Source organism: Ailuropoda melanoleuca, chromosome 3 (genome assembly GCF_002007445.2).
Source record: "Ailuropoda melanoleuca isolate Jingjing chromosome 3, ASM200744v2, whole genome shotgun sequence".
In the NCBI taxonomy this organism is placed as follows: domain Eukaryota; kingdom Metazoa; phylum Chordata; class Mammalia; order Carnivora; family Ursidae; genus Ailuropoda; species Ailuropoda melanoleuca.
The window spans coordinates 67,788,548-67,801,001 of record NC_048220.1 but is presented as its reverse complement, the minus strand read 5'-3'; the positions used below and the strand labels follow the sequence as shown (position 1 = coordinate 67,801,001).

General features: G+C 38.8%; 1 protein-coding gene across 1 annotated transcript in view; it reads right to left on the bottom strand.

Annotated features, from left to right (window-relative positions):
* FAM81B (family with sequence similarity 81 member B) overlaps nucleotides 1-12,454 on the bottom strand; it is a 61,211-nt gene that overhangs the window by 25,102 nt on the left and 23,655 nt on the right. Inside the window, 2 exon segments of the mRNA XM_011235567.3 lie at nucleotides 5,496-5,614; nucleotides 10,882-11,125. Of these exon segments, the coding sequence (XP_011233869.3) occupies nucleotides 5,496-5,614; nucleotides 10,882-11,125 (363 nt within the window).

Here is a 12,454-nt window from a genome sequence, read left to right as displayed (position 1 = left end):
TTTTTTTTTTTTTTTTTTCCCCCATCTTATTCCTGAGCAAGTCCAGTTTATCGATCTCATTCTTTTATATGATAATCTTCTTTTGGGGGGGAAGCCCTTTTATTTCTTTTTTTTAAAAAAGTATTTATTTATTTATTTATTTATTTATTTATTTTAAATAATACTTATTTTATGAAACTAAAACATGCCTATAGTTTAGAAGTCAATAAAAACTAAAAGGCTAATTATAAACTATAGTGACTCCTTGCTCGGCCTCTTCCTGCTTTTCTCAGTTCTCCCTGGACACAAGTGCCTGTCTTTGCCCCCAGTTTCAGAGGTTCCTGGCACAGCCAACTCCTGTGCTTTTTGAGAATTCTGTGATGTAAAACCACATCACTCTCAGCTTATCCCACAGATTTAAAATGGGTTTTATTATGTCTGCTAAGTCAGTTTCCACGTGTCTGTTTTCTAGGTTCCAAGATTTCTATGCTGATATCCTCTGTCTTTGTGGGTATGTTTTTAAGAGAAACATCATTTTTGCTGTAGATTTAGTGGGACTTTGGGAAGGAGCAAAGCTGCATGTGACTGTTCAATCAGCAATCTTTTCTCTCTTTCTTTTGTTCTTAACTTCTCTGAAACCAGAACTTTTGGTTTGAACTCTTCGTGTGTTTTTCTGGGTAATTCCTCTCATTAAGGTATGTTCATCAGCCTTATATTTTTCTGTCTGTTGATGCTGGTGGTGGTGATTTTTATGCACAGCCTGGGTTCTTCCTAACTATCATCCTCACATCTTTGAATGATTCGGACTACCTGCAGGTCACCAAGTGTGTTTGGTGAGGACTAGACCACATCCTCCACTTAGGCTTGTGGTATCAAATCTCTTATTTCCTTAGGCCTGGTGGCGGGGGGGGGCGGGTACATCTCCCCATTTTCTCCTCAGAAACTAGATTGGTGTATTGCACAGCCCATCACTGAGCCCTAGATTGTCTGCTGTGACACTCCAGGCCTCCTTCAACTCCTCGGCCTGTGGCATGTCAGTATTTCCCTCAGGAGTGAATTTGCCAGCGCGGAAGTAGGTTCCAGATGATCAATAACATGACGGCGTCAGCTACACTCCCCAGCTGCTCTGTGTTACTGACGTGAATCTCTAAAGCCCGGTTTCCTGTCTCTCCTGTTTCCCACCTGAGCTCCTAGGTAATATTGCCCCGTTCGAGTTATTTGGCCTACGCCTTTCAGGACCGCGGCTCTTCATTTGGAGCAAATCATCATGCTTAAGGTCAGGGGAGGATTTATCAGCGCAGACATCACAGTTGTTGGTAAGTGGACCTTGTGGTTAGCCGTTGTAGCCACGTCCAAGTTACACCGAAGATGGAGTTTTTGTTTCCCTTCTTATATTTTTAACTGGCTTTAAGAGGTCTCACGTGAGAGAAGTGAAGTGAAAATGTTTTAATTCAACTCTCTTTAATCAGAAGTTCCTACTCTTAGCTTTTCAAAAGTTAACAATATCCTTGATATCATTATTGTTTCTCTGAAGGTTATGACTTTTGCTTTTAATCACATATCAACACAATTTATTATTTTTTCGTAAGCAAATCTGCCTTCGGGTTCCAAACCAGCAAACGTGGCTAGAAGTTTGGCTGCCTCTGGCCATTGCTGTAGACTGTCATAGCCATCCCTATGGGTATTCTTTACATATTTGCTCTTCCTCATTTGCACTTGAGACTCTCATCTACCGAAAAGAGGAGAGGGTATCAAAAGCAGGCCAGATAACTTTGAGAACCTCATCTCATTGGAAGTACTTGCTTTTAAACTGCCACCTATTTTGGAGTAGGAAATAAGGTGCAAAATTCAAAGCACGTTGCCATTATTAAATACTGGGTTTGACTTATGCAGCAGTAAAATGTTTGCTAGGAATTATGTTAAAATAATCAGCTTAATCTCAGTTATGCCAAGTTACTAATTGGAATGAAGGTCAATATATGTGGAAAGACAGTCATTAGTTTGGTCTCAGCTTATCCCTTAGTCACTTGCCTGGCAAAAATGCACAAAATGGAAGAGGAAGGGTGAGTTTAAGTCTCATGGCTTTAAGCCAGATTCTGTCTCAGATTAACAAATAGATTTAAGACATTTTCATAAAAGGGAGATATTTCAAGGAAAAATAAGACCTTGTCCTAAAATCACTGCTTAAGATTCATGGGGAAGGTAATTAAGCAATTGAAGAGTAAAATGGAGGAATAGGTGGCTCTTGGTTCCCCCTCCTCTGGATGCACCAAATAAATAGCTACACCCAGATCAGTTCCTTCTGAGAAAAACCCAGAAACCAACCTAAAGATTCCTACATATCCGGCAACTAAGAAAATATTGAAATGGGTAGGGAAAGCTGAGACACACTCATGCTGTAAATCCCTTTCTTGGCACAGGACCTTCCTTCCAACTGGGTGGGGGGGGGGACTTCCAAATCCCAGCTTCCTCCTGTGGAGTGAAGGGTTTGGACCACACAACCACCTGAAAGACTGGCTTCCAAATCACCCAGCCCTGAGAGCTGATGGCCGCAAGTCCCTTGGGGCCATTGAAACCAAAGGATTAGTTTTAAGTGACCACAAGATTAAAAAATGGACAAAAGATCTGAATAGACATTTATCTAAAGATGACATACAAATGACCATCAGGTACAATAAGAGGTACTCAGCATCACTGAGCATCAGGAAACTGCAAATCAAAACCACAGTGAGATATCACCTCACACCTGTTAGGATGGCTATTATCAAAATAATAAAAAGATAAGAAATGGTAACCAGTATGTGGATAAAAGAAAATCCTTGTATAGTGTTGATAAGAATGTAAATTGGTACAGCCATTGTAGAAAACAGGATGAAGTTTCTTCAGAAAACTGAAAATAGAACTATTACATCATCCAGCAACCCCTCTTCTGGATATATATCCAAAGGAAATGAAATCAGTACTTGGAAGAAATATCTGCACTCCCACGTTCATGGCAGCAATATTCACAATAGCCAAGAAATGGAGACAACCTAAGTGTCTGTTGACAGATGATAGATAAAGAAATTGTGAGAGACACACACACATTCTGATTATTAGTTAGACTCAAAAAAGGAGATATTGCCATTCGTGAATACGTGGATAAAACGGGAGCACATTACGCTAAGTTAATTAAGGTAGACACAGAAAGAAAAAAAAAACTGCATCATCTCATAAAGAATCTGAAAAAGTAAAATACGTAGAAGCAGAGAGTAGAATGGTAGTTATCCAGGGCGAGGAGGTGGAGGAAATGGGGGAACGTTGGTCAAAAAGTACAAAGTTACAGTTAGGTAGGAAGAATATGCCTAGAGACCTAAGGTACACTGTGACAATTATAGTTAATAATGTATTGAAGAATGGAAATATGCTAAAAAAGTAGATTTCAGATGATCTCATCACACACATAACATGGTACCTATGTGAGGAGAAAATATATTAATTTGCTTGACTGTCGTAATCATTTTAGTATGTATGTGTGTGTATATATATATATCATATATCATATATCATATATATATATCAAATCATCATGTTGTAGACTTTAAATATAAATAATTTTTATTTTTAAGAAGGGAGACAAAAAGGAAAAAAATAAATTAGAGCAGAGCAAAAAGAGTTGCACGTCTTGTTCTTGATATTATTCCATTCATGTCTCAGTTTCATTTAAATCTGTTATTTTGTCTTATATGTAAGGCAGGATTTACAAAAATAGAAGCGTAGGTTTGAAAGCAGTTTGCAGAAAAAATAAGTAATTGAGGTATCATTAGCACACCACCAAATGGAACCAAATTCCAAGTTATATTCAAAGCAGATATTTGGTATTTATCTTTGCAAAATCATGGTACATCTAAGTCCGATAGAGGGTTTGCTAGTGTTTGTTTATTATCTTGCTTCATGACTCACCCAAATATTATAAAATTTCCTTTGTGTGTATCAAATATGATATAATGAAATGTAGAATTTTGTATACTTTAGACATATAAACATATATTTATAAATAATATAATTACATATCTGTGTGTGTGTGTGTGTGTGTGTGTGTGTGTGTACACACAGGTACTATTCCTATGGATTCTGTTTTCCTAATGTCTGTTACCTGCTCTGGACTTTCATGGCTAGTGCTTTAGTTAAGCCCTTGACATTTGGCAGCTTGATTGCTGCAATAGGCTTCCTTTTATTTTCATGCTTCCTTTCTGCACCCCAGCAATTCAGCTACTACCAGAATGTCACTAAATATGTCATCCCCTTACTTAAAATCTTCCCATGGTTACTTATAGCCTTCTACATAAAGTTCAAACTTCTTACCTTGGCCCACAAGATCCCTCAGCATCCAATCTGGACCACCTGTGAGCTTCATCTCCCCATCTCCCATCTCTCCCTAAATGCAAGCCCCAAAATACCAAAACAAAAACACTCTTCTTGCAGCCTGTCACAGTAATTCATCCCTCAGCTCTTTTGCACATATTATTCCTCCTATATGAAGTGCATTTCCCATCCTTCCTTGTCTAGCGAACTGCTATGGATCCTTCAAAACTCATCTCAAGTGTCACCTCCTCCAGGAAGACTTCCCTATGCCTCAATCTGATTTGGACATTCCCATGGCACCATAGGCTCTCCTTGTAGTGTTCATCTCATTTCTTATATTTGGAGCTTGTTATCCCAGGTAGACCATAAACCTGAGGTCATGGGGAGTGGGAGGTGGACCATGTTGCTGAATCCCTGAATCCCAGCATACTGCCTGGCATACTTAATGTATTTTGTTGTTGTTGAGTTGGATAGATACTCTAAGAGAAGTTTGTCCTAGGTATTAATCACCCAATTCTTATTTGGTCATTAACATTTCAGAACAGATTAACAAGGTGGAGATTGGGTATTCCAGGAGAGAGCAAAGAGGTGCTGGCAGAAGATGCAGAGTTGCAAAGGTGTCTATAGTCAGCCACTCACGAGTGATCTTTGATATGCCTCCTAGGGTGGTCCTGCCATTGTCAATACCCACAGATTTTTGCTAACCTGGATAGCATTAATTCCTTTGATTAGAAATATCATATGAAAGATACTACACAAAATTGTATCCATTCAGAAGTAAATCCCTTCTGTTAGACTTTCATATGTCATTCTTATATATTTTAAATGTTTCAATCATTGGAATTTGACACATCCGGGGATTTTGTTTGTGGCCATGAGGCAGTATCTTTGTATAGATGTTGGCATTTGGACAGTAGAGGGCTGTGAAGACAATACAATTCTTGCCACTTCCAGATAGAACCAAACTGGACATTGCATATAAGGGGTCTTTTATAAAACCCTTGAGTCTCACAGGTGGCATAAGGCTTTCAAATTCTATCATATGCTTTCTCAACTACCACCTTGTCAGTTTAGCCTCATGTAAAGACAATATCTACTTTTCTACTATACGGAACTTATTTGGGAGTGAGAATTCAGTGGGCAAGAACTGACTGTTAGATGCTTCTTCTCACCTGGCTACTCTTCCTCGAAGATCTCCAACTCCTTGAAGGTGTTTGGCGTTTAGCTCCTGTACTGCAAAATTAGTTCCTGTGGCCACCTGGTCTCGAGCTCTTATTTGATCTTCCAAAACCTGTAATTTTGAGTGAAAATTCCCATTAATTTTCCATCACACATGATAAGAAAATATAATTTAAAGTGGAGGCTACCAAATCGAATGTGTTTCCTAATTAGGCTGATAGTGGAAATGAGTGAGAGAGTCTTATGTCAGAAAGAGGCAGTCCCTGCCTTGTCTGAGGGAGGTGGTGATGGCCTGATCCCAGCAAATTGTTGCCAGGTAGGAATAATGGCTCAACAGTGTTTCAACACAAGTCAGAAATCTAGATTTTATGTTAAATATTTTGGTTTTTGAAAAAGATTTATTTCAGAGGGCGAGAGAGATGGAGAGAGCACAAGCGTGATTGAGGGGAGGGGCAGAGGGAGAGAGAGAATCCCAAGGAGAATCACCACTGAGCGGTGAGCATGGAGCCTGATGTGGTGCTGATCCCCTGACCCTGAGACTATGATCCGAGCCGAAACTGAGTCAGAAGCTTTACCGACCGAGCCACCCGGGCACCCCTAAATCTTTCAATTTTTAAATATTGACACCTTAGTCAAAATCTTTTATAAACATGATATGGACCAGATAAAACATTTATTGTGCTGTTATGGCCATGGGTTGCCATGTGGCCATCATTGATATAAAAGCTTTTCACAAAAACCTATTTCAGAATTGGTGGTAGGTTTAGAAAAAGGGATTCTTCGTATGGCATCAGGCAAAGCCCTTTATAGATTGACTCAGAAGCACAGTGGAGCTAATACAACTAACACGTGCAAATGTGAATCAGACTGTTTCACTTCCATGGAGTGAAAAATGTTTATATTCTTGGTTTTTTAGAGAATATGAGAGATTTATGGCTTGAAGTGTGTTCAGATTTTGCCTTTGAGTATCCTTAGTCATGTCTTCAGTATTTCTTGGTATTCTGAAATAGAGCTGACTGTCTTACACTACCAGGTTGGCAGTTCCAAGAATAGTAGTTTAAAATTTTTTTCACATTCATATGTAAGTATTAATTTATTTTTTTTTTTAAGATTTTATTTATTTATTTATTTATTCAACAGAGATAGAGACAGCCAGTGAGAGAGGGAACACAAGCAGGGGGAGTGGGAGAGGAAGAAGCAGGCTCATAGCAGAGGAGCCTGATGTGGGGCTTGATCCCGCAACGCCGGGATCACGCCCTGAGCCGAAGGCAGACGCTTAACTGCTGTGCCACCCAGGCGCCCCTGTAAGTATTAATTTAAAAATTAAAAAAAATCTGCTTGTCTACAGAAAAAAAAATGTCTATTTTACTTGACATTCCCACAAATTCTAATATAAAGTGAAGATATATAAAATAATTTGTATTTATTCATAAAAAAGTGAGAGTATAAGACAAGTTCATGATTTGGGGAAACATTGTAGTTGTTCTATTTGACCGAGGCCTGAAATATGTTTAAATTTATGTTTATGAATTTTAAAAGGAAAAGAAAGATTTTTGTAACAAATGAATGATAGAAATCTTAAAGACCATATGCAAGATCTTTCTCATTTTTAAACAGGCAGGTTGAGACAGCCCAAGGGCAAATAAAATTTTAATTGAAAACAGAAGTATCCAGAACACTAGCTTTGTTTTTGTTTTTGCATGAGCGGAGGTGTCTTAGTCCATTCGGGCTACTCTAACAAAATACCACAGACTGGGAGCTGCTAAAGAACAGAAATTTATTTCTCACAGTTCTGGAGGCTGAAAGTCCAGGTCAGGGTGCCAGCATGGTCCAGTTGTGGTGAGAGCCCTCTTCTGGTTTGCAGACTCCCTCCTTCCTACCGTGTCCTCACGTGGTAGAAGGGGCTAGGGAGACCTATGGGGTCTTTTTTAGGAGGGCACTAGTCCTATTTATGAGACCTCACCTCCTAATACTATCACATTGGACATGAGATTCCAACATATGAATTTCTGGGGGAGAGGGAAGAGACGCGGACATTCAGACCATAGAATAGATGTCGTTTTGCTTTGTTTTAGTAAATAATTGCGATGAAAAGGAAGTCGCCCTACTAAACACTAAAACATTATATGAGACAAGGATAAATACATCAGTGTAGCTAAATAGATATGCAACCCTAAATAGATCAGTGTAATGTAATGAAGACTTTGGTAAATATAAGAAAGAAAGGCGCTATCCTTGAGAATCACAAATCAGTGGGGGAGAAATTTCACAAATGGTGTTGGGATCTCTGGTTATTTATTCAGAAAACAATGAATCTAGGTCCTTACCTCATGACATACATCAATATACATTTTAGAAAAGTAGATTAAAAATATAAACAAAAAGTTAAGCCATAAAAATAACAGATAATACAGGTGATTATTTCAGTTCTAAAGAAGACATTTCGATTCTTCAAAATAATGAGAGAAATCTCAGAGCAAAATATTGAAATGTTTAACCTTATGTAAAACTTGATAGAAACATTGGAAATATAACTAAGGTGTACACAACAAACTGGAAAAACATTTATGACAAACGTTATTGCCAAGGATCTCAGTTCTATGCTACAATCAGCATGCACCTGTTGGTGAAAGCCAATTATGCCTATCTTTTCCCATCTTTGTGTTTGGTGTTTTGGTGTTTGAAATCAATCATAGTGAGAGTATTAACAACATGGAAATAGGCAAACACTACAAACCACGTTTTTATCCTTCAGAAAATATTTGATGTTTGTTGTTAAACATTTGCCAAGGTACCACCAACTATTATCCTTAATTAATAAAAAATCTCATCAAATCAATAAGAATTAAAAAGCACTAAAACTCTAAAAGATAAATTGGCAAAAGACATTAATAGATGATTGACAGAGAAAATGCAAATGGTTACAGTCACTTTTAGAAAGTGAAAAAAAGAGAGGGGTGCCTGGGTGGCACAGCAGTTAAGCGTCTGCCTTTGGCTCAGGGCGTGATCCCGGCGTTATGGAATTGAGCCCCACATCAGGCTCCTCTGCTATGAGCCTGCTTCTTCCTCTCCCTCCCCCTGCTTGTGTTCCCTCTCTCGCTGGCTGTCTCTATCTCTGTCGAATAAATAAATAAAATCTTTAAAAAAACAAAAGAAAAGAAAAAAAGAGAAAGATCTTATTTCTATACCACCAATTTAGCAAAGTTAAAACAACAAATCTCAATGCTGGCATGGGCACAGTGAAAAAGCATTCTCATATAATGCTAATGGAAGTGTAAGTAAGTATAAACTTTCCGGAAACCAATTTGACAACATGCATCAAGAGCTTTTACAGTGTTCACACCCTGGAGTTCCACTTCTAAGAATATATACTATGGAAATAAGCCAAATACAGATGTATATTTATGCACAAAGATATTTTATTTTATTTAATTTTTTTTAAAGATTTTATTTATTTATTTGACAGAGATAGAGACAGCCAGCGAGAGAGGGAACACAAGCAAGGGGAGTGGGAGAGGAAGAAGCAGGCTCATAGCAGAGGAGCCTGATGTGGGGCTCGATCCCATAACGCCGGGATCACGCCCTGAGCCGAAGGCAGACGCTTAACCGCTGTGCCACCCAGGCGCCCCTATGATATAATTTTATATTAATGATTGTGTTTACAAATGTAGTGTCAGCCTTCTAAATGGAATATGAGGAAGGACTTGAGGGAAATTACTCTGGCTGTTTGTAGAGATTGCCATTTGCTGATGGAATTATGAGAATTTTTTTCCTCCAAGTTTTAAATTTTTTTTCTAAGTTTTCACAACAATTATAATGAACAAGTATTGCTTTTATAAGCTGATGGGAAAAAGCCCAAGAAAGCAATGTCATACACAAAATTATTTCTCGTTTAAATTAATTTTAAAATTTGTAATTAGCTGCCAGCTTGAAAAACAGATAATTTGGTTATGAAAAGGAATAAGCAACTTAAGTGTTATAATTATGGTTGATTAAAAACTATTTTTTTCATTCCTTTCAAAGGCCCAAGTAAAGCTTCAGCTCACACTCATACCTATCTTGCTGGTCAACTTGCAAGGGCTGAGCTGGCTAATGAGTTCAAGTTTTTTTTTTTTTTTTTAAAGATTTTATTTATTTATTCGACAGGGATAGAGACAGCCAGCGAGAGAGGGAACACAAGCAGGGGGAGTGGGAGAGGAAGAAGCAGGCTCATAGCAGCGGAGCCTGATGTGGGGCCCGATCCCATAACGCCGGGATCACACCCTGAGCCGAAGGCAGACGCTTAACCGCTGTGCCACCCAGGCGCCCCATGAGTTCAAGTTTTTTAAAAAAATACTTGAGTAGTATCTATTTCTCTGTAAAGTGCTTGGCACTTTATAGTCTTAATTATTTACTAGAGGTAGCCTAATAGTTTTTTCTTTATAATGTTTTAACTATGTTATCTACACACTTTAAAATATTTTTAATTCAGTTTACTGCACAGACCAGTCCTCCTCATTTTCCGTATATATGCCAACTCCTTAACAGGATTGCAAATATTTTGAGATTTTACAGTTTTTGGAAAATGTTTTTTCTTTTTTCAGAGCTAATCTAAGACAATCAATTTTTCTAGGAAAAGAAACTCTTAGCAAGATTTCTAGAGATCTGGAAAATTTTCCCCCCTTAATGTTAAGTGTTTTATTGAGGCATAATTAATAGGTATTAAAAGGTACAAATCAAAAGGTATATCTGGATGGATTTTGACAAATATAATCAACCGCTTAACAACCACCCAGATCAAAATACAGAACATTCTAGAAACATTTTATGTTTCTGACAATGCTATTTTCTTTTTAATTACCAACAAGTTTTGACTTTTAAATTGGTATTTTATTTTAGCACTAATGCTATACTTGATTTTGTCATTATCTCAAAGGCACTGAGCCACTAACTTCTTTTCATTTTCTTAACGCTCTTATGCCTAGAAACATCTTTGACCACTTTGAGAAATGCATTGCCTTTTTAGGCACTGGGGTCAATTCAGTATGTGCTAAATACCAATAAAAGAGCTTTTTAAAGTTCACTTAGATTTTTTGATGATTACATGAAAAGAATCTTGGAGATTTAGATTAAAATGAGCACCTAAACACAATGTCTGACATAGTGTTAAACAATTCTCTCTGCTGTCACAGAATAGACACTAAATGCTTTTTAAATAGAATTTCTTTCTACTTTTTGGCATAAATGAGCAGTTGAAAAGTTGAGCTGTTTTTCTCTGGGGCAACACGCTGTATTCATTTAAACTTAAGCCATAGTGACTCATTTCTATAGTTGACAGATGATATTGGTGGTTGATAACTGTCAAGCGATGATGTCAACACAAGGAAAACAAAGAACTACCTCAATATTTTGGCTGAGTTTTTTGACGATGCTGGTGATGGTCTGAATGTGGTTTTCCAGTAGCTTCCTGGCAAGCAACTCCTCTTTTCGAAAGCCGTGGGTCCCCTGAAGACAAGCAGAGATGTCCTCCTTGATGCGGAAGGCTTGTTCAAGGAGGAAAGCAATGGTGCGCTCCTGGTTGTTCAGTCTGTCTTCTAGCTGACTTCTCTGGGTGTTTGGAATCACAGGAAGAAAAGAATGACTCCTGGTCAGGAAAAGGAAACAACACCAGGGGCGTTACAAGAATGAGTTGGAGGAGCCAGAAGCAGAATGTGCGTCTTTACTTCTACGCCAGTCTTGTCTCCCCTGTGAGAAGTTTGGAAGTTTGGGAGGACTCTAAGCACCTGCCTGGTTAGATTCCTGGTTTGCGTCTCATCTAAGAGGACCTGACTTCTGCCTTGGTCTTACCTTATGCATTTTTCATGTTTCCTAAGAAGGAATCATCTCATACTTTATGCCCTATTCTAATAAGTCAAGTTGGATCCATATAAATTTAATGCCTGAGAATTCCACATGGAAGAGAGTGTTGCCTTCTAAGCTGGAAGAAATGATAGCTCAAAGGCAGAGATTCATAAAAGAATCAGAAGTTCAATGAAAAAGTAAACACAGTAAATTAGAAAAGAAACAGACAGGCTGGGGCTTTTTAGTATTTGGGTAAAGAAACATGCAAGATCCTGATAGCCCCTACTGGCATTAGGACATTTCTCTTTCCCTTCACAGATAAGCTTCTTGAAGGACAAGCTACTTTTGCTTTGTCTTTTTTTCCTTCTCTTTATTGAATTTACTTGGCTTGTTTTTGTGACCTAGTCTCTGAAGAAGGGCAGTGAGGTGCACGGCTCCTCAGGAGTGCAATTTCCTGGGTGCACTATGGACTTGACCAAAATGCCCACCTAGTGTGCTGCTGGCTTCCTATCCTCTCTTCCTCCTAACACCTTGGAGGATCTAGGAAGAAAACTTAGAAAACTGTGAAAAACCCTTGTGCCGTGGGGACTATTTTAAACTGGTGAGTGTGTAGGGTGGGGTAGTGTAATGGGTGCCATGATGTGCCCCCCCAGCTTCCTTTTCGGGAAGGAGGGACTTCTTTCCCCAAGTGTTGGGAGTGCTGCCAGCTTGACAGACCTCAGTTGACAGCTTCTCTGGGAACTGCCTCAGTGAAGAGAGTCACTTTTGCCCGGGGCTATGTCCGTTTCCTGGGGCAGCTTGAACTTAGTGATTGGTCAACGTGTGGGTATGAAGGCCTGGCACGTTGCTCTATCTCAGCGCAACTTGGAAGGACTGAGCCAGCTTCAGAGCCCCCTGTGGAATCATATCATGATACTTTTCTTTCTTCCCAATTCTGTTTCCTTCCCTTCCGGGCAGTGACACAAGAGCATTCCATGTGAGCCTTCTGTTCACCAATCTCTGTCTCAGAGGCTGTTTCCTAGACAACCCAACCTCAGACCTGCTTTGGTAAGAACCTGAAACAGTAAAAAACAAAACAAAACAAAACACCAAAAAAACCCCCCAAAAAACAAAACAAAACAAAAACCTTGGG